The 26,112-nt window shown below is 56.6% G+C and overlaps 1 protein-coding gene and 1 pseudogene across 11 annotated transcripts in view; both read right to left on the reverse strand.

Annotated features, from left to right (window-relative positions):
- Window positions 1-4,450: 4,450 nt before the first annotated feature.
- On the reverse strand, window positions 4,451-4,564 carry LOC115838083 (annotated as a pseudogene).
- A 6,080-nt stretch (window positions 4,565-10,644) lies between these two features.
- COL20A1 (collagen type XX alpha 1 chain) overlaps window positions 10,645-26,112 on the reverse strand; it is a 37,663-nt gene continuing 22,195 nt past the window's right edge. For 3 of the 11 annotated variants that reach the window (XM_030825309.1, XM_030825307.1, XM_030825308.1), the window contains 14 exons: window positions 24,985-25,123; window positions 21,949-22,513; window positions 21,339-21,497; window positions 21,168-21,245; window positions 20,439-20,525; window positions 19,443-19,496; window positions 16,214-16,309; window positions 16,084-16,137; window positions 15,854-15,907; window positions 15,430-15,483; window positions 14,751-14,822; window positions 13,636-13,671; window positions 13,477-13,543; window positions 12,398-13,291 (listed from right to left, as the gene is read on the reverse strand). In XM_030825309.1, the coding sequence (XP_030681169.1) occupies window positions 12,891-13,291; window positions 13,477-13,543; window positions 13,636-13,671; window positions 14,751-14,822; window positions 15,430-15,483; window positions 15,854-15,907; window positions 16,084-16,137; window positions 16,214-16,309; window positions 19,443-19,496; window positions 20,439-20,525; window positions 21,168-21,245; window positions 21,339-21,497; window positions 21,949-22,513; window positions 24,985-25,123 (1,916 nt within the window). In that variant the 3' untranslated portion in view covers window positions 12,398-12,890. Of the gene's footprint in view, window positions 10,858-11,961; window positions 12,040-12,397; window positions 13,292-13,476; window positions 13,544-13,635; window positions 13,672-14,750; window positions 14,823-15,429; window positions 15,484-15,853; window positions 15,908-16,083; window positions 16,138-16,213; window positions 16,310-19,442; window positions 19,497-20,438; window positions 20,526-21,167; window positions 21,246-21,338; window positions 21,498-21,948; window positions 22,514-24,984; window positions 25,124-26,112 lie in introns of those variants that run through there. The other 8 variants (XM_003280150.4, XM_030825317.1, XM_030825316.1 and 5 more) reach the window with 6 other exon arrangements.

The following is a 26,112-nucleotide window of genomic DNA, read 5'->3' on the forward strand; positions in this document are numbered from 1 at the left end:
ATCAGGCAGCACACACAGCGCCGGGGGACGCAAGCCCAGCCAGCCCCACAGACCAGGTCCCGCCGACCGTGTGGCCCGCTGAGCCCAGGTGCGGCTGCCCGGCTTCTGCAGGAAATGCCTGCCAAGCCCTGGAATGTGCTCCCAGTGTGTGCACAGCCTTCAATGAATAAAATGCACCGTCACCACGTGTGCTGTGCTCTGCATTTTCTATTCAAGTTTCTTCTATTTCAATCTGTAGGAAAGGCTGGGTGCGACCCACAAAATTGATTTCTTGACCCATGGTTGGAAGCTTGCTGCTTAGGACAGAGCACCTGGCAGTGGGATTGTTAGGTGTTTGCACTGGGTTTTAGGAGATTGTGCCAACGTGCCTTCCGTGTAACCGTGCCGTTTACACTCCCTGTCTGCAGACAGGCGCTCCCATTGCGCTAATCCAAGCTGGCATTTCTTGGCATTTGCCTGCCTCGCGGGGTAACGTACACAGCGTGTGTATGAATCCTCAGCGGCATGACAAGGCATTTTCTTTCACAGACTGAATATGCGCATAGAGCCAGCGCCCAGGAATCCCCTGCCCAGCCCGGCCAGCCACGACCCGCCCGAGGTCACCCAACACCTCTGCCCGGCGTTGCCTGGCCCTGGGTTCTGTGCATGGCCCTGCCAGGTGTGCCCTTCTGTCGGATCCCGATCCCTGGTCATTGCTCGCTGCGCGGCCACTGCGCTGTGGGCTCCACCACGTGGCTCCACCATCTTATTTACCCGTCGCCAGCTTGGGGCTGCTGTGAACAGACTTTGGCACCTATGTGCTTCCATGGGAGGCTGACCCAGGAGCTCCCGCTCAGCTGTGGGAAGGAAAGGCGTGTGGTCGGCTCAATGAGCTGCTGATGAAGGGTTTGCCAACGCAGTTGCATCGACGCCATGAGTGACCATGGCCTGCGACAGCTGTCAGGAGGTCCTGAGGACACGTACCCAAGGTGGTGGGGTGCAGCCTGGTTTTATAGATTTTAGGGAGGCGTGAGACGTCAATCAATACATCTAAGAAAGACATTGGTTTGGTTCAGAAAGGTGGGACAGTTCAAAGTAAATTCAAACATTTTCTGGTTGACCATTGGCTGAGTTTGTCTGAAGACCTGGCACCCATGGAAAGGAATGTTCAGGTTGAGATAAAGGATTGTGGAGGCCAAGTTTGATTGGTGCAGAGGAAGCTCCCAGATAGCAGACTTCAGAGACAGCAGGTTGTGAAATGTTTCTTCCTGGACCGAAAAGGGTGCCTGGCTCTTATCTCCTGGATCTGGAAAGGAAGGAAGACAAAGGGGAAGGGGGTTCTCTACAGAATGTGGGTTTTTCCCACAAGAGACTTTGCAGGGCAATTTCAGGGTACGGCAAGGAAATATATTTTGGCGTAAAACTTTTTTTTTTCCTTGTCTCATAAAGTTACACCAGAGTGAGACTGGAAAGTAAGTCACGATATATAGGGTCAAGTAAAACACATCTGGTGAGAATGGATGGTTTGTAGGGCATGACTCCCCAGATCTCTTTGATAGAAATTTGGGCAAGATAAGAAATCAGAACTTAGTCCTTGGGGTATTCATCCAAGCTGTTGAGTGTACGTAATTCACTCCTCTTTATGGATATGATGTAATTCACTCCTCTTTATGGATATGACGTAATTCACTCATCTTTGTGGATATGACGTAATTCACTCCTCTTTATGGATATGATGCAATTCATTCATCTGTGTGGATATGATGTAATTCACTCGTCTTTGTGGATATGACGTAATTCACTCGTCTTTGTGGATATGACATAATTCACTTGTCTTTGTGGATACGATGTAATTCATTCATCTGTGTGGATATGATGTATTTCATTCATCTGTGTGGATATGATGTAATTCACTCCTCTTTATGGATATGACATAATTCACTCCTCTTTATGGATATGACATAATTCACTCCTCTTTATGGATATGACATAATTCACTCATCTTTGTGGATATGATGCAATTCACTCGTCTTTGTGGATATGATGTAATTCACTCGTCTTTGTGGATATGATGTAATTCATTCATCTGTGTGGATATGATGTAATTCACTCATCTCTGTGGATATGACGTAATTCACTCGTCTTTGTGGATATGACATAATTCACTCATCTTTGTGGATATGATGTAATTCATTCATCTGTGTGGATATGATGTAATTCATTCATCTGTGTGGATATGATGTAATTCACTCGTCTTTGTGGATATGACGTAATTCACTCATCTTTGTGGATATGATGTAATTCACTCATCTTTATGGATACGATGTAAGTCACTCGTCTTTGTGGATATGATGTAATTCATTTGTTTATGTGGATATGATGTAATTCACTCGTATTTGTGGATATGACCTAATTCACTCGTCTTTGTGGATATGATGTAATTCATCTGTGTGGATATGATGTAATTCATTCATCTGTGTGGATATGATGTAATTCATTCATCTGTGTGGATATGACATAATTCACTCATCTTTATGGATATGACATAATTCACTCATCTTTATGGATATGACATAATTCACTCGTCTTTATGGATCTGCTGCAATTTGTTGAGTAATCAATGGACATGTGGATTGTTTCCAGTTTGGACCTGCTCTGATTAAAGTGACTGTGAACATTCATGTGCAGGCTTCGTGCAGATACCTGCTTTCATTTCTTTGGGGCAAATACCTGGTAGAATTGCTGGGGGCATAGGATTGTTGTACTTTTCTGTTTTTGTTTGTTTGTTTGTTTTTAGATGGAGTCTGGCTCTGATGCCAGCCTGGAGTGCAGTGGTACGATCTTGGCTCGTTGCAACCTCCGCCTCCGGAGTTCAAGAGCTTCTCCTGCCTCAGCCTCCTGAGTAGCTGGGACTACAGGCACGCACCACCACGCTCAGCTAACTTTTGTATTTTTAGTAGAGACGAAGTTTCACCATGTTGGCCAGGCTGGTCTCGATCTCTTGACCTCAGGTCATCCACCCGCCTCGGCCTCCCAAAGTGCTGGGATTACAGGTGTGATCCATCGCGCCCAGCCTGTACTTTTCTCTTTGTAAGGAGCCCCGACGTTGTTTTCCAGGGTGGCTGGAGCATCCACACGCCCCAACATCCTCACCAGCACCCAGTGTCTTAGCCATTGCAGTGACTGTGATTTTCATATGTGCCTCCCTGATGATGATGTTGACCATTTTACGCGCTTACGAGCCACTCGTGTGTCTTCTTTTTGTGAAGGATCTGTTGAAATATTTTGCCCATTGTTTTATCAGATCGTCTGCTTTTAGTGAGTTGTAGGAGTTTTGTGTACATTCTGGATGTAAAACCTCCATCCAGGTCAGAGTATGTCCTCCCTGCCTCCGACAGCCCTCATTCTCTTAATGCTGTCTTTTGAAGAAAAGCTTTGAATTTTGACAAAGTGTCATTTTTTCCTTCTGTTTGTTTTAATGGTTAGTGCTTCGTGTGTCCTGTTTGAGAAGCCTTTGCCTACTCCGAGGCTGTAAATGTGATCTTCTGTTTTTTCCTTTTGGAAAGTGTAGTTTTGGTTTTGGCGTTTAGGTGAGAGTCTTTGAATTAACTGTTGTGTCTGGTGTGAGATAAGGGTGGAGGCTCATTGTTTGAGCACCGTTCCCGTGGACGTGGCTGGGGACAGTGTCGCGAGCATGTTACCCAGCTCTGTGGCTGTTACTGGCCCAGGACTGCTCCATCACGGCTAGAAGCAGAAAGCTGCATGTCGTCTTTAAATGCCATTTGGAGAATTCATCCTTCCATCAGTGAAAGGTATTGCAATTTCTACTACTGTGGGATATATTTAGGCCATCTCTGTGGTTTTTTGTTGTTGTTGTGGAAATACGTTCCATCCCTTCTGTGGGAGAAAACTGGTATAGTCAGCTGCTCTGGAAGCTACACCTTCCCTGGTGACTGCTCCTAACTCAAAACAAGCATTTATGTTTTTCAAGAGCTTAGTATATTGATCTGAAAAATGCCTCCCACCTCCAGAGAAAACAAGTACCCCGGCGTGCCTTCAGGAACTCTGGCCTCCCACACACCAGCCACGTTGGAATAACCTAGAATTTCAGCTCTGGATTGCCACAGACATGATTTGTCTGGGGTGAAGCGCTTGATTATTTGGTCCATAGTGAACTTTACTAAGTTTTACACTTGCTGTGGGATTTTCCCAGGTATCTGGTACGATTTCTGATCATTTTCCTTTTTTTGCAGAATACTTCTTCCAGTGGTATTTTCAGAGAAAATCTTGGGTGAGACTCCTTCTGACACTCTCTGGGATTCAGAATGTATTTTTGTCTCATTCATTTAAGTGATAATTCTCTGGACATGAAACGCAAGCATGTTTTCTTGAACCCTGTGGAGCCGCCGTCCCAGTGTCTCCTCTGCTGGCCCCTGGTTCTTCTGTAGTGTGGGCTGCAGGTTTTCCCCGGAAAGATTTCTATTTTTTTTTCTTTTAACTGTGTGTCATCCTAGCACGTGGGGCTATGCTAATCTTCTCTGTATCGTTCCAATTTTAGTATATGTACTGAAGATTTTTAAAAGACTGTTTTTCACCGTCATCATTATGTACTGCATTATATATGGCATTGAGGAACCTAAGGGTAGATTTAAAAATGTATTCCATTCGACATTCTGAGATCTTACATCTTTCTCTAATGCACAAATCTTCAGAAAACCCAGTTAGTTCAACCTTTCCCCCTCCTCTTGCTGTTTCTTTCCTCGTAGAGCCCCCATGGTGTGGGTGCTAACACTTAACATGTCTGTTTCCTTTTTATCTTTTCCCAAAGCCTCCCAGGAGATTTCTCAGATCCGATCTTACAGCTCTGCTTTTAAAATTTCTCTTTTTATGTTTTATACACATCATATTCCTAGTTGGTTTTCCTTTATACCTATAATTCTGGCATCACGTTACTGATATCCCTCCTTGCCTCTTTAAGAGATTACAATTTTAAAAAATTAATAGACCAAAGAGAACAAACATGAATTCTTCTCTGCCTGGTACAGATTCTCCGGTTTGTCTCTCCCAATGCTTTTGATCTCGGATACCTCACCTTCCCTTGTGAATACGTCCCCTCCACATGGATAACAGCGCTGTGCATGCACGAATGTGTGAGTACGTGTGTGTATGGGTGTGTGTTTGCAAATGCATGCCTTGTGTGTGTGTGTACGGATTTGGGGAGGAGACAGTCCATTGTCATGTAATGGTTTCTTGTGAGCTGTCACACACGCGTGCATAGACACACGCACACACGTGCACACACAGGGTGGCCTGAGTCGTCCCCAGGGTTTCTCAGTTTCTGTGTTCAGATCCTGGATTTGCCGCGCTCCCTCCCCAGTCCTGGCATCTCACCGGGCAGGAGCTTTTGTTAGTGGCCGTCTTGTTTCCAGGAGTCTTTGTGGGGACTCTTCTGGAAATGTGGATGTCTGAACGCCCATTTCACCTGGGCCTGCAGATCTGTTGGCATAAAATGGGTCAGAGGGCTCTGGTTTTCAGCCTCGTCTTCCATCTGTGGTTTTGTCCTCTCTGCCCCAGCGCTGTGGTGGCCCTCTCGTTTCTCAGGCCAGGTGCACTTCACTGAGCCCTCGGGGACATGGGGGCCGCCTTCCTCCCCGTGGCTGGCCCACGGCTGGCCCCACTCTCCCTTTCCCCTCCTGCCTCAAGGAGGAGCCAGAAAAGGCTCTACTCTTGCAGCTCAGCTTGGCCGTGGGGCCGACATCTGGCCACAGGGATGTAGCTGACAGTGGCAAGGACACCTTTGGAATGTGCCCTTCAAGGTTCCGGGCCAGCCCTTCTCCTCCCTTCTCTTCTTCCTGTTGTTGGAATATGACCCAACAGCGGAAACAAGGGCAGTGTCCTGTGTGGAGGATGCAGAGCCAGGTGAGGGAAAGAGGCCTCCCCGTGCCTCTGAGAAGGTCACTTCCACGCTGCGAGAGCCACTCTTATCCTGTTATTATTGTTACTTGAAGCCACATTGAGCCCTGCACGATGCATTTAATCACTTTGTGGGAGGTGGTAACGTGTTCAGCTAAAACGTCTGTTTTCTGGACAAGAAGAGTTGCAGCCTTTGTCATTAGGTACAAGCAGAAGTCTCCAAGTGGGACTCCTGTTAACGCTGTTGCTCTTCACCCAGAGGACCCCCGCCCCTTCCCCCAAGTGAAGTGTAGCTCCTGGAGCAGCAGCAGTCATCTTCTGATGAAGGGCAGCTACATGCCAAGGACGGCCAAACAGCCTGGGATCCGCCATCTTGTGATGAAGGGCTGGGATCTGCCATCTTCTGATGAAGGGCAGCTACATGCCAAGGACAGCCAAACAGCCTGGGATCTGCCATCTTGTGATGAAGGGCTGGGATCTGCCATCTTCTGATGAAGGACAGCTGCATGCCAAGGACAGCCAAACAACCTGGGATCCGCCATCTTGTGATGAAGGGCTGGGATCTGCCATCTTCTGATGAAGGGCAGCTACATGCCAAGGATGGCCAAACAGGCTGGGATCCGCCATCTTGTGATGAAGAGCAGCTACATGCCAAGGACGGCCAAACAGGCTGGGATCCGCCATCTTGTGATGAAGGGCTGGGATCTGCCATCTTCTGATGAAGGACAGCTGCATGCCAAGGACAGCCAAACAGCCTGGGATTCCCTCAATGTCGATTCCTGCCCACAGGACTTTACATGTGATGGCAAAAACTGATTTAGGGAAGCCAATGGCAATCAGGTTTTAATTAAATACAGCTAAACGCAGTACTAATGAATGCATGCTGCTTCAGGATTTATTTTCTACTATTTAAAATTGTTTGAGTTGGAATCTTCGCTAAAAACTGTGTTTAAGGGCCGGGTGTGGTGACTCACATCTGTAATCCCAGCACTTTGGGAGGCCAAGGAGGGTGGATCGTTTGAGCTCATAAGTTCAAGACCAGCCTGGGTAACACAGCAACACCCTGTCTCTATTTTAAAAAATACAAAAAACATTAGCCAGGTGTGGTGGCGCATGCCTGTGGTTCCTGCTACTCAGAAGACCTAAGTGGGAGGATCACTTGAGCCCAGGGTGGCACAGGGGTTGCAGTGAGCTGAGATCATGCCAACTGTACTCCAGCCTGGGTGACAGAGCAAGACCTTGTCTCAAAAAACAACAAAACAAAACAAAGCACTGTATTTACGGCTATAAATTGCCCTCTAGGTACCACTTTGGCTGCAGCACAAAGATTCTGACATGGCGCTGCATCCATCATTATTTGGTTACAAGTATCTTCATGTTTCCCTTCTCTTTAACCCATGAATTATTGTGGAGTCATGGGTGTGTCTTTTAGCTTCTAGAGGCATTGTTTAGCTTGTTATCGTTGGTTGTTTTTCCAGTTTCATCAGTCCGTGAGTGAGTTCTGAACAGCATGATCCTTTGGAATGTAAGGTTTCTTTGTGGCCGAGTTCATGGTTAGTGTGTGGATATTCCACACACGTGAGAGGAGAGGGTTTCTCCACTGGGCATGGAGTTCCGTACTTACCATCAGATCACGATGGTGGGCAGTACTGTGAAATCATCTCTGTGCTCTGGCTCAAGTTCAAATGTTCCACGCCCTTCCCCAAAAAATGCACTGAATCTACAGACACTGGTTTCCCCCACCATCTGCCCTGGTGTGGGTCCATGTGTCCCAGCTCTCCCGTCCCCACTGCCCTGGTCCTTGGTAGATGAAGGGGCTGGCAGCCATACATCGCCCCCCAGGTGCAGATGGCATCGAGGCAGGCTCCTCTACAGTTGGGGTTGGGTTTCCTCAGCTCCCGTTTCTGACACTGCCTGGGCCAGAGCCATCCTCTGTGAGTGGACACGCCTCACCTGGTCGTCCTGTGGGCACAGCAACCCCTGCCTCCTGCTACACATTCCTCCCAGGCCTGCACGCACCTGCCTTCCTGGGGGCTGTGACCACCTCTCCCTCCAAGCTCATCACTGAGCTGTTCTTCCCAGCTCCCCACCTTGCAGGTGGTTCTCAGGGGAGCTGTGAAGGCCTGGAGCTTCCAGTGTTGCTCTTGGGGCCTCAGGCAGAGCCACTTGGCACTGCCTGCAGACCTAGGGAGGGCAAGTCAGATACGCATGGCTGCACGCCCCTTACAGTCCGCAAAACCACACCACCCTGTGACCCCAGCATGAGCCCCGTGATTCCATGACCTCCCCACAACCCCCATGACCCCAGTGGCCTGAGCTTAGCATCAGATCAGCCTTGCATCACACCACCTTCGTGGCTGGCCCCAGCTGAACATCCTGGGCTGCATGGGCACGGGGGTGACCCGGTGGCAGCACCTAAGGCCATGAGCTTTGGGCCAAGACCAAGCACCTCCCCGCATTTCCTCCTGGAGCCCCCACACTGCATAGGGCTGAAGCTGTGCTGCCTCTGGGGGTGGAGAGGGGACTGAGGCCCACTACAGAGGGGCATCTGGAGGGTAGAGCTGTGGCTGTAAAGGGAGCAGGGGAGGCATTGCCAGAAACCCAGCACTCTGGCCAGGAATGTGAGCCCCAGCTCAGTCCCTGGGGGCTCCTAAAAGAACCTGGAGGGATGCGGTGGAGTCGGGGCTGATGGGAGACGCACGGGTCGGCTGGGTCTCGGGGAGGCTGCCTTCCTGCAAACAGGAGCCAGGCCGGTGTGGTGCATGGGAGGCTGCTCTCAGCTCTCTTGCCCGTCCTCACCTTTGATTCGTTCTCAGTTCCACTGCATAGGCTGGGGCGGGTAGGGCCTCAGGGACCAGTCCCTAAGCCACCCAGGCACCAGCTGGCCACTGCCTTTGCTGTGCCATTTTAATTGGCCTCCAGCATAAAGTCAGTTTCCTGAAGACACCCGGACTCCCCGTTTGAGGCTGAGCATCGTCATTGGTGTCAGCAGGGTGGTGGGAGTAGGGCAGCTGAGGGAGTGGTGGGGATTAGAGCAACCCTGGTTCCCCCCTGCCAGGCTGCCTCCTCCTGGCTGCCAGCGTGGTCTCCATGAGCCACCCAGTGCCCAATCCCTTCATTAAATTGGAGAGCCCCAGGAGAGGGACTCCTTTGGAAGGCTCTGGGCTTGATTCTAGCCCCACTCCTGCCTCATGACAAAGCCTGCTCACTCCACTGCTCAAAGACCCTTCTCAGTTCAGCTGGGGACATTTAATTCCCAGTCGTGGAGAAACCAAGCGAGAGCAACCAAGCTGTGTCGCTGGTCACACAATCTGAAGCAACTCAGCTCCCCAACAGAAGCCAAGTGACCTAGGTGTCCTCCTTGCAGGACGGAGGGGCTGGCTTGGGCTGCTGCTCTCAACAACTGTGTCTGATACTTGCACTGAAGGCTGTAACTCTGCCCCAAATGCTGCTTTACCTGCACCTACTTTGGCCACATGCTCTCCTTGTCCCTCGGTGCAAAATCTGTCTTGATGCCGCCTGACTTCTTTGATCTCTGACTTGTCCACAAACTTTGGGAATTTTCAGAGGTCTGTTTCTGTTCTCATGCTGCAGTGGGAGGTGGCATTTGGGGCTGCTTCCTGGCCTCAATCAGGGCTGTGGCTCCTGTGGGTGCAGGCACTCTCTCCCACCCTGCTGACCCTATGACTCTCTATTTGGTCTCCAGGTCTGGTCAGTTCCTGGAACAGCTGAATCGTAGATGAAGTGTTTGCCCCGAAGCTGTTTTGCACTCACCTCTTTGGGGTGTGCTTTGGTGCACGCAGTGCTGCACTATGATCTTGGTGGGTTTTCCTTCTGTCAGTATCAAGGGTCTCTCTCTGTTCCTTTTTAATACTTTTCATTCTCTCCTCAATGATATGGGTTCCCTCTTCATTTCTGGCACCTTTCTTGCTTAGCTGCCTAAGTGGTAACCGTGGACTAGTTACTGAATATTTGTTTGGAAAGGGAGTAGAAGTTCCCACATCACCACCATGGGCCACAAGGCCCAGAAGCCCAGGTGTGTGTTCTGAGGTTGCCCCCATGCTGTTTGGGACACAGTGGGGATAAGGCAGGAAGTCCAGGCTCACACAGCATCTGTGATGGTTGGGAGAGACCTGAGCAGAGGTGCTGAGGCACACGCAGGTCAGACGCCTGCTGAGGGATGACCTTGCTCTGACACCCTAAGGAGCAGGGGCTGATAGTACCAAGTCTCAAAGCAATGTCCCTGCACAAGAAACTCAGCACAGGGCTGGGTGGGTGAGGGGTGGCCATTCACACGCAGGATCTGAACTCCTTCTTGGGCTGGGGACAGAGGGGACGATGGGGCAGGCAGGGCCCTGCCTGTGCCCATATGCGAAGGTGCTGGGGCTGGGGTGGGAGTGCTATTCTGAGGGAGGAGCCATCGTGCAGGTGACTGGTGGGCCAGCAGTGGAGCCGTCTGTTGCTTGCATGAGGTGCAGAGTGAGGAGGGCTGGCAGGGCCTCGGCCAGGCTTTGATGAGGCACAGAGAAAGGGGCGGGGCATATTTTTGAGCCTGTGTGACAGCTACTGAGACACTCAGTACTCACACACTCAGACAGCTACTGAGGCACTGCTGCCCTCCTGAACCCGATTCACCATCAGCCCAGCCCCTCCCCTCTTCCACTTCGGCTGAAGCTGCAGGGCCTCAAGGTGGGGTGCACGGAGCCAGGGTGGAGGGCGCCCTCCCAGGAAATGACTCCCGCCTCGCTTGGGTGGGTGAGCACTCGGTGGTTTATCTGAACTTGGAAATGCTACAGAGCCAAGGGCATGGGGTGGGCCTTGGCCGAGGCCACTCCTTCCCTCTCCTTCCACCTGCAGGCTCTTCCTGAGCTTTTCTCCTGCTTCTCCAGCATGTGGTCGCTCTTGGCGTCCAGACAAACCCAGGGAGGAAGGCGCAGGGTTCCTCGGGGCAGTGCAGAAAATGTCCTGGCAGGAGAGAAGGGAGGACAGATTTGAGAGGCCAAAGACAGATGGACACCGGCTCAGGGCCAGCGCCTGGCACTGTGGCCACCCCGGGAGCCCGCATCCTGGGTCTCCGCACACTGCGTCCAGCAGGGCCGTGGGTGGGCGGAATTGTGGGTAGGGCCGTGGGTGGGCAGACCCATGGGTAGGGCAGTGAGTGGGCAGGATGGCGGGCAGGGCCGTGGGTGGGCAGAGCCATGGGCAGGGCCATGAGTGGGCAGGATTGCCGGCAGGGCCGTGGGTGGGGTCATTCTCTGACGGGTCTGTGGAGGAGAAGCAAGGCTGCTTGTCCTTAGCCCTGAGCTCTGACCTGAGTCTCGGGCAGCTGCCCTCTTGCCCCAGCCTGGCCAGGAGCCCCTGGGTCTCCTGCCTGTGCTCCTCAGCCCTCCTAGCCCCTGCCAAGTCCCCTGGCTCAAAGGCGCCGGCCCCTCACGGGCCCCAGGTCACACACCCTGTGCCACGCTCTGGCCCCTGAAGCTACTTGAGGCCTGAGTTGTGCTGTACCCACCTACACCCTGTCCCCACACCTGTTCCTGGGACCAGCCCCTCAGCTAAGTTTGCACACAGGAGCCGCTTGCCCAGCGCTTCCTGAGGAAGGCAGAGGTTACCTTGTGCTACTATGGCCCCCACCCTGCCTCTCTCATCGACATACCCAGGGCCTCACAAGCCCCTCCTGGGACTCCTGTGAGCTTTCCCACACCTGGACCAGGTGCCCACTGAGCAAACACCTGAGCTCCACTCTCCCTGCTGCACTAACCCTGGTCAGGGCCTCCTCCGCCCCAGCATGCAACTCTGCAGCCCACGAGGTCGAGCAGGCTCCCGGCACGCCAATCCATCTCCAGGACCCCACGTCCTGTGACCCCACGCCCTGTGACCCCACATTCCTGTTGCCCCTACAGGGTCCATAGTTGACCCTACTTTCCCCAGGGCCACCTCGCCTGTCTGTGCTGGGCCTTGTGCTCCCAGCACCCCACCCTGGACAGCACGAGGCCCCACCCATTGGCCCCTCAGGAGCTCCTCCTTCCTGGATGCCCTCAGCCCTGGCAAGTGCAGGCAGCAGGGGCTTACCTGTCACTCCCAGAGGCCCTGGGTGCTAGCCCCCCTGCTGCCCAGGGCTGGCCGTCTGACCAACAGCTCCAGGCGCCCCTGTGAGGAAAGGGAGGGTATGTGAGGACAGAGCAATGCTGTGGCTTGGGGCCCTGTTCTGACGGGGACAGAGGGTGTCAGGGCCCCTCCCTGGGCACAGGCAGCAGGTCTGGTCCTCAGATGGAGTTTGAGATCTGGAGGGCAGCAGCGTGCCAGGTTCCTGTGCTCCACACAGGCGCCTCCTGGACTCCATGACAGTTTTGGGGGGGCATGGCCAGGTGGGAAGGCGTCAGGTGGGGGCCCTGTGACAGTGCCTGTCACCCTCATCTAGACAGGTGGGTGCAGAAGGGGCCATTTATTCTGAGTAGTGATGTGCCCCTCACCTGCCAGGCTGTAACCAGGCCACAATGGGCAGCTCCCAAGGCTGGGGCAGGGGTTCCCACAGCCCACGGGGCTCCGCCCAGGTTGCCCCCAGTTTCCTGAGACGTCTGTGGGATGCGGGGGGGATTCAGCCGATGCCCGAACAGAGCAGAGATGCCTCCGCTGCTACCCCGGCCAGTGTGGAACTCTCCTTGTCTGGCTGGGTCATCCCCCTGTCTGTCCTCCCCGTGGATGCCCCTCTCCAGCTCCAGCTCCCCGAATCAGCCTCTCCTCCATCTCAGCGTCCAAGTCATGACCCACCTCTGCCGCCTCAGAGGAGGAGGCGTGCTGACAAGGTCTCGGGAGCCTGCGGCTCCACGCTGGGTGGGGAGAGGCGGAGGAAGCAGCAGCCAGGAGGATAAGACGGCAGGAGCGGGGAGGACGGGGAGGACAGGAGGGTGGGAGGGAGGCAGGAAGGATGGGAAGTAGGCTGGGCCCTCCTGTGTGGCCCTAAGCAGGCAGCTCATGTTTCCTGAAGATTGGGGAAGAGGTCACCTTGAAGGCCCTGGAAGGCCAGGCTGAGGCTGACCTCTGTGCCATGACTGGCTTTGTGTGGGCTCAGGGAAGCCCCGTGTCCTCACCCCAGCACCCCAGATGCTGGACAGTGGCGTCTCCAGCAGGAGCTGCTGTGCTGACACAGATTGAGGCTCCAGCCCCAGGACCAAGGGACAACCGGCGCCCCCGCCGGCCACAACTCCCTCCCCAAGAGCCAGGAGCCCAGTACCTCTGCTCTCAAGGTGGCGGCCACCACGCCCCCATTCTCCGGGAAGCAGGGCCTCGCTGTGGGTGCCAGGGGACCCCAGGGGCTCAGTGCCCGGCTCCAGCTTCTGCTCCAAGATGGGCATGGGGGGCCTGGTGTTCTCGTAGAAGGAGTCGAACTTTGACACGTGTGCTGTGGGGAGGAGGGGTGTCAGCAGGACACAGTGGGGACCCAGGGATGCGAGGCCTGTGCAGGCCACGCCAGGACACCTGGCCCAGGTGTGCTAACGATGCGTGAAGGCGGCCTCCCTCGGCCTGGCCAGTGTGAGGACAGACAGGTGTGGTGGGCACAGGTGCAGGGCTGCTGGCCTCACTCACTCTGGATGGCAGACTCACAGGCCTGGCTCACGAGCTGGTAGAGGGTGGCAAGGGACTGCGGCTCGCCCTGGAAAGGAAGGTGGTGCAGCTTTGGGACTCGCTTGGCAGGTGCCTTCCCAGGAGATCCTGAGTGAGCGAAAGACTCTTTGCCTCACTCACCTTCTCTCCTCGTTCCCCTTTGGGCCCCGGCAGCCCCTGATGAGGAGGGGAAGAGAAAAGAAGTCAGCAGAGATGGCCTGAGACCACACGTGAGAAGTGTGAGATGGCCCTGGGGTGGATCCCGGCTCAGGCAGCCTGATAGCCACAGTGGCAGTGTGATCCCACAGGGCAGGCAGAGCCAAAGCCGCATCCCAAATTCCCAGATCCTAGGAGCCTGTGGTCCTTGTCTGCACCCCAGAGCAGGCATGTGAGAGGTTCGGTTCCGCAGCAGAGTCCTGAGTGGGGCTGGAACTTGTGCCACAAAGGACTTGCCTCCGGCTGTAGATTTTATACTAGGGGAGATGGCGGGTGTGGGACACTGCCCAGAGAACAGACTCTTCCCGGGCCTGGGCCAGGCCTGTGCCGGCACTTCCCTGCCATCTTCTGTCTTCTTCCACCTCCCCAGCTCCTTGGTGAACCTGGAGCCCACCTAAGGGGGGTGGCCCATGATGCTGCTGAAGGCCAAGGCATCCCCCAGGGGATACCACACCCCCATCTCCCACATCTGTCCCCCTACCCTCCATGGAGCCTGCCGCCCCACCACCTCCCCTCCACCAGGTCTGTCCTGGGTGGGTTTGGGAGAGGTGCAGAACCAGCCCTTAGCTCCACTCTCTTGTACTAGCACCAACACCAAGCTCCCAGCTGAGAACAGGCCTCCAACAACAAATGGGAAGTCCCTGAGTGGTCAACAGGAAGTCTCTGAGCAGTCAACAGGAAGTCCCTGGGCCATCAACAGGAAGTCCCTGAGTAGTAAACAAAAGTCCCTGGGCAGTCAACAGAAAGTCCCTGAGTGGTAAACAGGAAGTCCCTGGGAGAGCAACAGGAAGTCCTTGGGTGGTCAACAGGAAGTCCATGGGCTGTCACCAGGAAGTGCCTAGGGGGTCAACAGGAAGTTCCAGACCAGTAAACAGGAAGCTGTCAACAGGAAGTCTGTGGGCTGTCAACAGGAAGTCCCTAGGTGGTCAGTAGGAAGTCCCTGAGCTGTCAGCAGGAAGTCCCTGAGCGGTTGCATGTGGGGCTTGCACCCTTCACTCCCCTGCCTTTGGTTGGCTGGTGGGTGTTGGAAATGGACTTACTGTGGGCCCCACGGCCCCTGGAGGTCCTCGCTCTCCACTAGTGCCCCTGGCCCCTGCCATGCCCTGGAACCCCTGCAGAGACACAGAAGTCAGGGTTTGGCTTGGGCCCTCAGCAAATCTGCTCCCGCTTCAGCCCTGGTTCCCAGACATCCCAGGGGCCCCCTGACCTGACAAGGGCGGCAGACGCCTGGCTGGCTCCAGCCTCCCTCAGGCCATTCCTCCGGCAGGTGGTGCCTCCCCTGCCTCCAGGCCCTGGCTCCCCGTGCCCTGCACCCCTCCTCCAGCACTGTCAGCACCCACGCTGCTCTAAATGTCCCCAGCTGTGCCAGCTGCTCCAGTGTGACTGCAAGTTGGGCTTCCCCTGAAGTGGTGCTTGCAGGGAGGCAACCTGGCCTGCCCAGCACTCAGCCCGAGGACGATGCCAGGAGATCCCCCTCTAAGGTCTCGCAGGAACTGAGTCCTCAGCACAGAGCCCTCACTTGGGGGCATGCAGTGCTCCTGGGCAGATGCTCACCCACCCACAGGGCCCTGTAGAAAGTTCCAGCAGAAGTGAGGCCCTCCCAGGCCACTTCCTGGGGTGACCTAGGGGTGGCAGCTGGTGTTCAGACTGGCCTCTGCCTGGCCCCTGGAACACAGGAGCCCTGGGTGGGGGTCAGGGTCATGGGAGGTCGGTGCCTACCCTGGGGCCAGGGGGTCCAGGCAGGCCAGCAGTTCCCTCCAGGCCTCTCATTCCCTGATGGCAAAGGAAGGCGCAAGCTGGGTGGGGTTTGTACCTGTACCCAGCCCTCCCATGGTGACAGCCCCCCAGCAGCACCCAACACACCCTGTAACCCAAGCAGCAAAGGTGAGGCAGCTGAGGCTGCCAGGCTCCTACCCAGCCACTCCCCCACCCCCCTACCTCAGTGACAGCTCCTGCCTGGGGTGGGCTGGAGCTCCCCTGCCTTCTGGCCAGGCCACAGGCTGAAGGGGGTGGCACAGTGGGTGAGGCAGGAGCCCAGGAGGAAGTACCTCCCCCTCCCTACCCCACACCCTCCATCTCCAAGGCCCCCCGCCAGGCCGGTCTCTACCACCCTGACAGAACCCTCCAAGCCCAGAGCCAGCACCTTTGGTCCCTGGAGGCCAACTCTCCCGGGGATGCCCTGGTGGCCGGGGTGGCCCTAGGAGAGAACAGAGGGGCCGGCCAGGCAGGGGCCAAGGTCACATCCAGAAGAGGTGGCCCTGCCTGTGAGGCCTCACCCCCGACCCCTGTGCCCCCCATGCACTCCCCATATCCATCCCTGTCCTTCCCCCACCCCCACCAACCCCTGTGGCCCCCTGGCCCCAACCACACTACCTGCAAGCCTGGGAGCCCATGGTCTCCTTTCTCTCCTTTGACCCCTGGTGGACCCTGGAGGGGGAAGATGAGCTGGACAGCGAAGCGGAGGGGGCACAGGGCAGGAGGGTGGGGAAGGAGTGACACCTACCACAGGCCCCTGGACTGTGCGGCCCTGGGTCCCCGGCGACCCCTGCTGGCCTCCAGGACCTTCTGGTCCCATCTGTCCGGGTGGCCCAGGCTCTCCCTGGAGACACAGGCAGTGGGTAGGGCCTGACAAGGTCACACTTGCCGCCCCTCCTGTGGCCCCTCTGGGTCACGGCCAGCCCTTCCGGCCCTCTGGGCATTCAGACCCAGGGCCACATGGAGACATCTCCATTAAAGGAGCAGGGGCAGCCCCAGCACCCTCAACGCCCACCCTGGGAGGGTCTGGGAGAACCCACAGCAGGGGTCTGCAGAGCTAGAGAACAGCAGAGCCAAGCCTGTGAAGCCAGTTCCAACCAAACCCACCCCCAGCCCTCCCCTGCCCAACTGTGGGTTCCAACGGGGTGTGGGGGGCGCTGCAGAAATCACCGAGGAAACACCAGAGACCCCCACAGGCCAACTGTATTGAGGAGACAGAAGACTTTCTTAAGCCCTGGACCCCAAAACACTAGACTCAGGTTTTACGGGAAATCCAACCCTGTGGGGCACTGCTGCTATTTAAACTCAAATTATCTTTTGAACAAAGCAAATTGAGGTTCCAAACACTATAAAGAAAACTGCGAGTCTTATTTATAAGCATCAATGCAAAATCCAAAACAAAATGTCAGCAAGCTGAACTCTGCAGCACATGACATGGATAACGAGAATTCAGGGACCACATCAGATTTTCGATGGATGCAGGAATCATCCAGTGTTTAGGGATATCCTACAATTAATAGCTCTAAGACGCACAGTCATTTCATTATGTCCATAACAGCACCAGAGCTTGTTTAATGTGCATTCTTGATGTTTTAAATCTAATAAAAGAAGAGTGGATGGACTTCACTACCACATGACAAAATGCACCTGCCTCCGCTTCCAGGACAGCACTTTAATGGTCAAATGCCAGAAGCACTTCTGTTAAGCCAAGAAGAAAATGAGAGTATCTGCTACTGCCACTGTTCTCTGACAAAATTCTGGAGTATTCACCAACACCATTAGACGAGAGAAAGAAATTCGAGTGCTCAAGACTGAAAAGCCGAAGGTGAAGTGTTTATTTGCAGGCGACGTCACTGTAAACCTGGGAAATCCAAGCGAATCACGAAGAAGGTAACTGAGAAAGAAAACTGGGCATGAAAATCACACACAGCAGTAACGGCCGGTGTGAAAATAATGAGGTAGAAGCTGCAATGAGAGAAAACACCTCACTTATAATAGCAACAAAAAAGAGGAAATCCACAGGGATGAGGGAGAACCGAGCGTGTCTGTGGGAAGAGGCCGTCCCCACACTGTACTGAGGGCCACAATAGGCCCTGTGAACAAAAGGCAGGATGGCTGTGTTTTTGGATGAGAAGATTCAACACCATAAAAACATCATCTGTTCCCGAGTATATCTCTAAAGCGAATGCGTTTCCAATAAAAACACCAACTGAATTGTTTAGGTTAAACGGATAAGTCGATTCTACAGTTCACTGAACAATGAAATATGCAAAGAGAGCCAGGAAAATTCTGGGGGAATAATACAAAAGAGGACCAGACGGGTCCTCATCAAAATTTTAAAGAAATCTGTAATAATTGAAGAAGCACAGCCCGTGCATGTGAACAGACAAATCAACGGGACAGATTGGAGCATCTCAAAAACCCCAAAATACACAGGGGCCTTGGGACAGCACGAGAGCAAGGGCATTTAACTTCTGCGAGGGGCTGGCTGTGTAATGAAAGACTCAGGCGACCACAGGTGGTCTGTGAAGAGGTGAAGCTGGAGTCCTCCCCGTCCTCTGTCCTCCCCAGTGTTGTAACAAAATCAGCTCTAGAGGAATCCACCTGGGAGTGTTGAAAAGGGCCTGGAAGCACCAGGAGGAACCAGGAGGAGGCGCTCTTTCTACTCTCGGAATAAGAAGACCTTTTAAAACAGGATACAAAATTCAGAAGCCATAGAACAGAGCAGTAACATGGACTACGTAAAGTTATCTTAAAATCTGTATGGAAACGCACATCGTAAACAAGGTCAAAAGACAAGAAAATGCCAAACGCAGTCAAAACTCACATCACAGACACAGGGCTGGTTCCAGCAAGTAAAAAGCGTGCCCACAAATTATTAAGAAAAAAGAACAGTGGAGAAGAAGTCAGAGGGCATCTCCAGCAAGAAAATATTGGCAACTTTCAAAGGGCGTTCACGCTGCTTGGAAGAGAAATGCATTTTCATCTATCAGACGCGGCTCCCACAGCAGCCAGGAATGCAAGATGGGGGTGGGAGGTCACCGCTGGCTCGTCGCGGGGGAGCGCCTCGCACAGCTCTGCAGGGCCACTGTGGGGACATCCACCCCAAAGCACAGGGGCGTGTGCCCTTCCACCCAACGGCTCTCCTAGGGAATCTGTGCCTGAGATGCGCTCTCAGGCTCCAGCACAACCGCAGACAAACGGAATATGGCAGCACAGGTGCAGCAAGACGGCCCCGCCAGAGCCAGGTGCACGTCTTTGCTCACGAGGATGTGGAACTCGCTGGAAGGCTGCTGGGAGAGGTGGGTGTCGGGGTCGGGAGGAGGGCGGCCTCGCTGCATGCCGACCACACCTTCGGCATCTGTCACGCTTGTGCAGTACCGTGGTTCAGGTAAATGTTTAGAATCGCGCCTGGAGGGCGGCCCTTTCGCGCGTGGGGTGGGAGGCTGCTGTCGTCACCACTGTCTTCAACATCCCTCTCTGCAGAACCAGAACCTCCACCCCCGAAACACCTCCCTGCACGCCGCGCATGTGCTGAGCCTAGATACATCTGAAAATACTTTGTGGGCCTAAGCTCCTGGGCCCAGCCCAGCACACAGAAGGCATCTGGCTCGTGCCTGCCCCGTGGAAATCAAGGGCGGCCTTCAGGGCCAACAGGTCAGGTGGCCTCACCTCCCCAAGCCTCAGACTCCCCCGCTGGGCCATGGGGTTCATCCTCCCTATCTGGGTGAAAAGGGGACTTGCACCATAACCAGGCCTGGGCCAGGCGCCCTGCAGGCACATGGGGGAGGCCAGCCCAAACCCCCTGGACCCCTGGGGTGCTGGGGTCCCTGCCTGTCTGCAGCTTGGGAAGACCCCACCCTGCCTAGGGAGGCTACGTGCAGCTCCCTGCACTCTCAGGAATGCACTGGGAGGGGTGTCCTCTTCTGGTAGGTACGATCCAGGCCCCTCACCTCCCAGGACTCCCCAAAACTTACCCTGGGCCCTGGAAAGCCCTGCTCTCCTGGGGTGCCATTCCTCCCAGGGAGGCCCTGCAGAGGCACAAACAGGGCTAAGCCCCCAGAAACACCCAACCGAGGTAGAGGGGCACAGACCAGCCCCTGAGCCCCATGCCGGGCCCACCCTGAGCCCCTAGCCCCACCCAGCCCCAGACTGTCCACTGCTGTCAGGGGGAAGATAAGGGGCTTCCAGTGCAAGGACGCCCTAGCCCATCCTTCCCTCTCACAGTCAGGCAGTTCTGGGTTCAAACCCCAGCCCCCTGAGTAGATAGGGCTGTGGACACTGAGCTCAGAGTGAGTGTGCTTGACCGGTCCCAGGGAGCCAGCTCTGGAAGCCCCAGCCGTCACCTGTGGGGTGCTGGAACCTTGGGGTGAGCAGAGGCAGCTGCAGCCATGGCAGGTCCAAGGACCTCTCAGGACCCACCCCATGGCAGGGGTCCAGGCCTGGAGGGCTGCCTCCCTGAGGCCTTAGCTCCTGCTGCAGGTGAGCTGGGCTGCCAGCACCCAGGACAGTGGCTGTCCAAGTGGCTGTAACTCACAGCCGGCCCATGTCACACCCTGTGGCCACAGCACAGTTCTGGATCCCAGCTGCGCCTGGATCCGTCCCAAGCCTCACACTTCAGAAACACTGGATTCTGCCAGAGGAGGGTTCTTGGGGGAGGCCCAGCCTGGGGGAAGGAAGGAGCTGCGCCTGGCCCCGCTTCCCAACCCTGACATTGAGAATCACTGGATTCCGCACCAGAGGCGCACTCGTCGGGGAGGCCCAGCCCAGAGGAAGGAAGGGGCTGGGCCAGGCCTCTGTCTCCTGGCCCAGGGCGGGCGCAGCAGGGAAGAGGCTCATGAAGTACATCCCAACTCTGTGGCAGGATGGGGGGACGGACCGGGGCCGGAGGGCCTGGGTTTCACATCCACCAGTGGCAGCAACACGTTGGCCAAGTTTCCCTGGTCACCCCAGGGAGACGCCACTGGACTCACTGGGGGTCCTTGGGGCCCTGGGGGCCCAGGGGTCTCTGAGGAACAGGAACAGGCAGACACGAAGGCTGGGCAGGTCTCTCCATCCTTCTGGAAGAAGAGAGACCCGGCTCATTAGAGAGACCCTCTCGCTGGCTCTTGCCTGACCCTAGAGCTGAGATTAGCCAAGCACACCTAGGCTCCATGGAGACTTCCAGACCTGCACCTGGGAGGCAGGGGTGAAGGTCAGGGGCACAAGTGCACAGTGGGCAGGTCCCGGACTCAGGCCAAGCCCCTGTGTGTGCAGCTGGCCCTGGGTTCCCACCCTGCCACGCTGTCTGCATGAGCCCCAGGACAGAATGGTGCCTTCTCCCTCCCTCTCTCCCGTCTGGGCCCCCAGTATGGCCAAGCCCAGCACAGGGTATACAGAGGAGTCACCGAGGATGGGAGGGGCTGTGGCTGTGGCTGTGTGCCCCTTCCTGACTCATCTGCACCTGGCTGGGCCCACAGAGGTGGGCGTGGCCCTGAGCACAGCCAGGGGTTCCCAGCCTGCCCCAGGGTCTCCAGGACCCTCTGTCCAGTCCCTCTGGGCTCATCCTCTGGCCCTGAGGCTGCCTCCTCTGAAAGCCTTCCCTGATCTCTCCCAGCACAGTGACAATCTGGACAGAGGCCAACTGACCCCAGGCACTGTGACCCTCAGTGAGCACCTGCCCTAACTTGCTTCGTGGAACAGGGGCAAGGGACGGGGCACACCGAGGCAGGGAGCTCACAGCACCGGTCCTCATCGGCCCAGGTATCACTGCACACGATCTGCAGCGTCTGGAGCTGAAACTGCAATGCAGGGGAGCTGGCTCAGCCCCGGGGCTCAGAGAGGCTGCCAGCCCCCACCAGCATGGCCCAGCAGGTGGGCAGGGCCCAGCTCACCGTGGCCGAGCTGCTCCGGGGGCCCCTGGCCTTGGCCAGCCTCCCCAGTGTGACGAAGCCGGCAGCGGGTGGGCTGCCCACCTCCCCGAGGGGCCGCTCAGCCACCTTCCGGCAGTCCACATAGAGCCTGACCTTGGAGCGGCCCACAGCCACGTGCACCTGCGAGACAGCACGGGAGGTTCTCCACAGCCCAGGCGGGGCCAGTGCCCACCTGAGCCCCCAAGGCCAGGCCAGAGTTGGGGAGTAACACCCATCCCCGGGGCCTGGGGTCAGAAGCCTGACCTCACCTCAGGTTTCGGGGGACCCTGGGAGAACCCCCCCTTGATGGGCCTCGGCTTCCCCTCTGTAAAATGGACCAAATGGCACCTGCTGCAGGAGCCTCCCGGGGTCTGTGGGTCCTAAAGAGACGGGCTGGGAGGCTCTTCAACTCCAATTAAGATGGAAGAGCTGGGGTAGGGGGACAGAGCCCCAGGTCAACGTTCCCTCCCAAAGAAGGTCCTGCTCTCCTAGGGAGAGGAGTTGGCATCCAGCAGGTCCCTGTGGGGCTGGGCTGCCCCAGAGCTGGGGGAACGGGGGAGAAGGGTGTGAGCTGCATGCAGCCTTCCAGGACCTTGTGGAAGCTCCCGAAGAAAATCTTCCTCACTTCCTGTGGGTCGAAGGTGGCCTCCTGCAAGGCAGCCCTGGGGTCGCGGTGGAAGTAGGTCAGGGACTTCCTCCCGGCTGCCAGGGAAGGGGTGGAGCAGGTGAGAACGGGCTGCGACCAGCCGGGCCTACACCTTGAGCAGGGCAGCCCCCACGACAGGCCAGGAGGAGCCCTGAGGGTGCCAAGCTGGAGGTGACCCTCAATGTGGCCCACGGTCCACTGCAGGGACACCTGCCTCCCACCCAGGGTGGGCGCCAACACCCCTGCTCCCCGGGGGCACTGAGGGCCTGGCCTGGAGGTTGGACTTCCTCTGAAGGCCTCCCAGGGCTCTGGGGCCTCCCTGCCCCCACTCCTCCTGACTGCTGGGGGCGACGCGGGGCCCACGTCACCATCCAGCAGAACCCCGAGGAGGGGCTGGAAGTCCTCGGCCGTCATCTGCCACAGCGCGAAGGCCTCACGGGGTGTCTCGGGAAGCAGGCGCACAAGGAAGACGATGGTGTGCTCTGGAGGGAGGGGGGCTGGGTGGACGTCACTGTGGGGGTTGGAGGAGGGGGAGGCACATGAGCAGACCTGAGGGCGGCCAAGCCTGGCAGGACGATCCGCTCGCCCAGCCCCAGCCCCAGTCCCTGTCCCTGAAGCTGCTCTGAGGGTCATGGTGGACCCCTGCACCCGCACCCTTCCCAGCTGTAGACTAAGCGTGGAGGCCATTGGCTCCCTAAGAGCCCAGACTGGTGGGTCCACAGAGCTGAGGGTCTATGAGGCCACACTGGGGCTCCCCTGCCTCAGTTTCCCCAAGAGTAACATGGGGTAAAGGACAGAACCCCTCCCATTGAACGAGGGGGATCCAACGGAAGTACTCGGAGGTCATCCCAGGTCACATCCCAGATGATCCCAGCAAAGGCTCACCAAGACCCGTGCTCCCGGGGGCCCCTGTGAGGGTGAGGGGGTGCTGGCCCAGGACACCCCACAGGAGGGTCTCGGGGTCACTCCTGAAAGGCAGCTCTGCTCTCGGGAGCAGCTCCCCCGACTCACACTCATTGGCACCACCCAGCGGGTCCTCGCCAGTGCCCAGCCAGACACCCTGAGGGGCGGGACCAGGGTCTTGGTCCCCTAATGTTCCAGGAAGCAGGGTCTCGGGCCCCTGATAGAATCGGGGTCCAGGGAGCAGGGTCTCAGGCCCCTGATAGAATTGGGGTCCAGGGAGCAAGGTCTCTGGCCCCTGATAGAATCGGGGTCCAGGGAGCAGGGTCTTGGGCCCCTGATAGAATTGAGGTCCAGGGAGCAGGGTCTCCGGCTCCTGATAGAATTGGGTCCCAATGGCTGCAGCCTCCTATCTGTCTTTCATTCACTCTTAGGATGAAAACCAACAGCCCAAGAAAGACCCTGCCCAGCCACCTTCCTGCCATCCCGAGAGCAGACTGGTCTGGGGCCTGGGCACCTGTGATGCCCCCCAGGAGCCTCCTGACCCCACACAGCAGGAGCCCTCCTCTTTCGGCGTGGCAACCCTCACGGGGGTCCACCCTGGGCAGCCACACCTAGAGAACCATCTGCCCCCACTTCTCGGGCTGTGAGCTCTGGAAAGGCAAACAGGCATGGGAAGCGCCCGCTCACGCCACAAGGCTGGGAGAAGCCCTCATTTGAGAACAGGGACTCATGGAAACAGCCATCCTGTGGAGGCTGCCTGGTCCAAGGAGGGTTTGCTTGAGAGCAGAGAGCTTGGGGAGGCACCCAGGAGGCCCTGAAGCTGCCTCGGGCTGCAGGCGATCAGAGCTCCCACCTCACCCACTCGTAAGAACACCCAGCTCAGCACATGCACCTGAGGCCACCGAGGAAGAGGAGAGGAGGGCAGGGGGTGTCTACACCACCTGAGGCCACCGAGGAAGAGGGCTCTGCAGCCTGCTGCCCAGAGAGGAGGGCAGAGGGCAACTATACCACCCTGAAGAGAAACTGCCATGGGGGCAGCGTGCAGGGGGCATGTGCAGCAAGACTGGGAGAAGGGAGAGGATGGTGAGGGAAGCCAGGGAACCGTCATCGAGTTCAGCCACGAAGACGCTGTGGTGACCAGGGGGCCAGGATGGGCCAGCGGCTGTGTGGGGAGAAAACAGGCTGGGAGAGACATTCCTAAGCCTCAGCAGAGCTAGGTGAGTTTTTAAATGTATATATTTCTGTAATTTTAAAATCTCTGTTACAGAATATAACTCACCTTTGTAACTTTTTTTTTTTTTTAAGAGACGGAGTCTTGCTCTGGTGCCCAGGCTGGACTACAGTGGCACAATCCTAGCCCACTGCAGCCTCCATCTCCTGAGACAGACATGCTCCCACCTCAGCCTCCCGAGCAGCTGGGAATACAAGGTGCTGCCCCTGCACCCAGCTAAGTTTGTTTGTTTATTTGTAGAGATGGGGTCTTGCTGCCTTGCCCAGGCTGGTTTCAACCTCCTGGACTCAGCCTCCCCAGCAGCTGGGACTGCAGATGTGCACCACCACACCTGGCTTCCACCTTTATCATCAAACATTTTAACATAAAATGTCATGCAGCATATATCACAGTTCAGGGCCATGATGAACAACATCTCTGTAAATAAGGGAGGGTGGTCATGAGAGAGATCAGGAATTGTCCCAAATCTCATGCAAAGCTATTTGAGAGTGATCGCTTCCTCTCCATCCGGCGATCGGCAGATTTGGCCCATCGCCTCAGGTCAGCCTGGGACTCCTGCACGTTTGACCAGCTCTGGGCTCACATGGGAAATAGATCCATACTTGGCTGCAAAAGTATGCCAAGGGGCTGGCCTCACTCTGCCCATGGAGATTTTATTAATTTGTAAAATGTGAATTTCTGAAGCATGAGTACTGGGGTGAGTCAGCCGTCTGCTGACATAGCAGTGCTGCCATGTCCCACAGCCTCCAGGAGGTCTCCAGCCCATGCTCCCCACCCTGCCATGTCCTCCGAACCTTCAGCGGCCCCAGCCTGGGCTTCCAGCTCCACCCCAGCCCTCGCCCTCACACCTGACCCGTCTTGTCAGCTGCGCATCCTTGAAGAGCGTAAAGGTCGGGGTCCCACCGAAGGCAGAGGGCTCCATGGCCACGCCCCGGATGGAAGCATAAGCCTTTTCCACCAGGCCAAAGGCCATCATCAGGTCAAACCCTGGGGGACATGACGAGGGAGGGGGCACCGAGGGACCATCAGAGATGGCAGGGGAGGGAGGGAGGGGCAGGAGCGGGGACTCAAGAGGGACCCAGGGGCTGCAGTGCGGTGGGAGGGAGAGGGGATGGAGCGGGGTGGGCGGGAAGTCAGCACAGGGGCTGGGGGGTGGGCAGGGGTCTGCTTCAGGCCCTGGGCTGGGCATCGCCCCCCACCCCTCCCCAGGGCAATCCAACACACTGGAAGGGGCCACTCCCCAGGCCACCCTGGGAAATCATTGGGCCAAACGCCCAGCTTCGGAGACCCAGAGATGGACAGGGTGGACGCCCAGCCCCCGATCATGAGCCCCAACTCCCACCTCTCCCCCCTGCCCCCCAGCAAGCCCACTGCACCACGTCCCCCACCCACCCAAGGTCGTTTTCCCTCCGAGGAAGACTGTCAGTGAGTTCCCCTTTGCTGGCACACGGCGTGGCCGGCTCGCTCCATCCACCCTGCCTGGGGGCCTGCGATGACCCCATTCCCTGGCGAGCCCCACCGCACAGAGCCGCAGGTGCCAACCACCACCCTCGAAGCCCCAGCTCCTTTCCGGCACTAATTGGTACAAAGTGAAGGGCGAAATTCCATTCACACTGCGGCTTATCAGCGCTGCCAGCAGGCACCAGGCAGGAGGCAGCAGAGGCCGCAGCCCCTTCCAAGGCCTGTTTCAAGTCAGCAGTCCCTGCCTTCCCACCATCCCCACCTGTCCCACTGTCCTGTCTTGTCCCTGCTGCAGGCTCAGAGCAGTCACAGCCCCACAGGCGTTCACTCACTGAAGCCCTAGGTGAGACTCACAGCTCTCACCACCCGCAGCCCTCCCTGCACCCCTGGGACACTGTCCCCTGCCCTCGAGCTGTCCCCTGCCCTCGAGCTGTCCCGTCCTCGAGCTGTCCACCTCTCAGCCCCTCTCTGGGGAGGGCCTCACTCTCAGGCAACTCGAATGAGGACCCCAGGTT

The sequence above is a fragment of the Nomascus leucogenys genome, chromosome 13 (assembly GCF_006542625.1).
Source record: "Nomascus leucogenys isolate Asia chromosome 13, Asia_NLE_v1, whole genome shotgun sequence".
Classification (NCBI taxonomy): Eukaryota; Metazoa; Chordata; class Mammalia; order Primates; family Hylobatidae; genus Nomascus; species Nomascus leucogenys.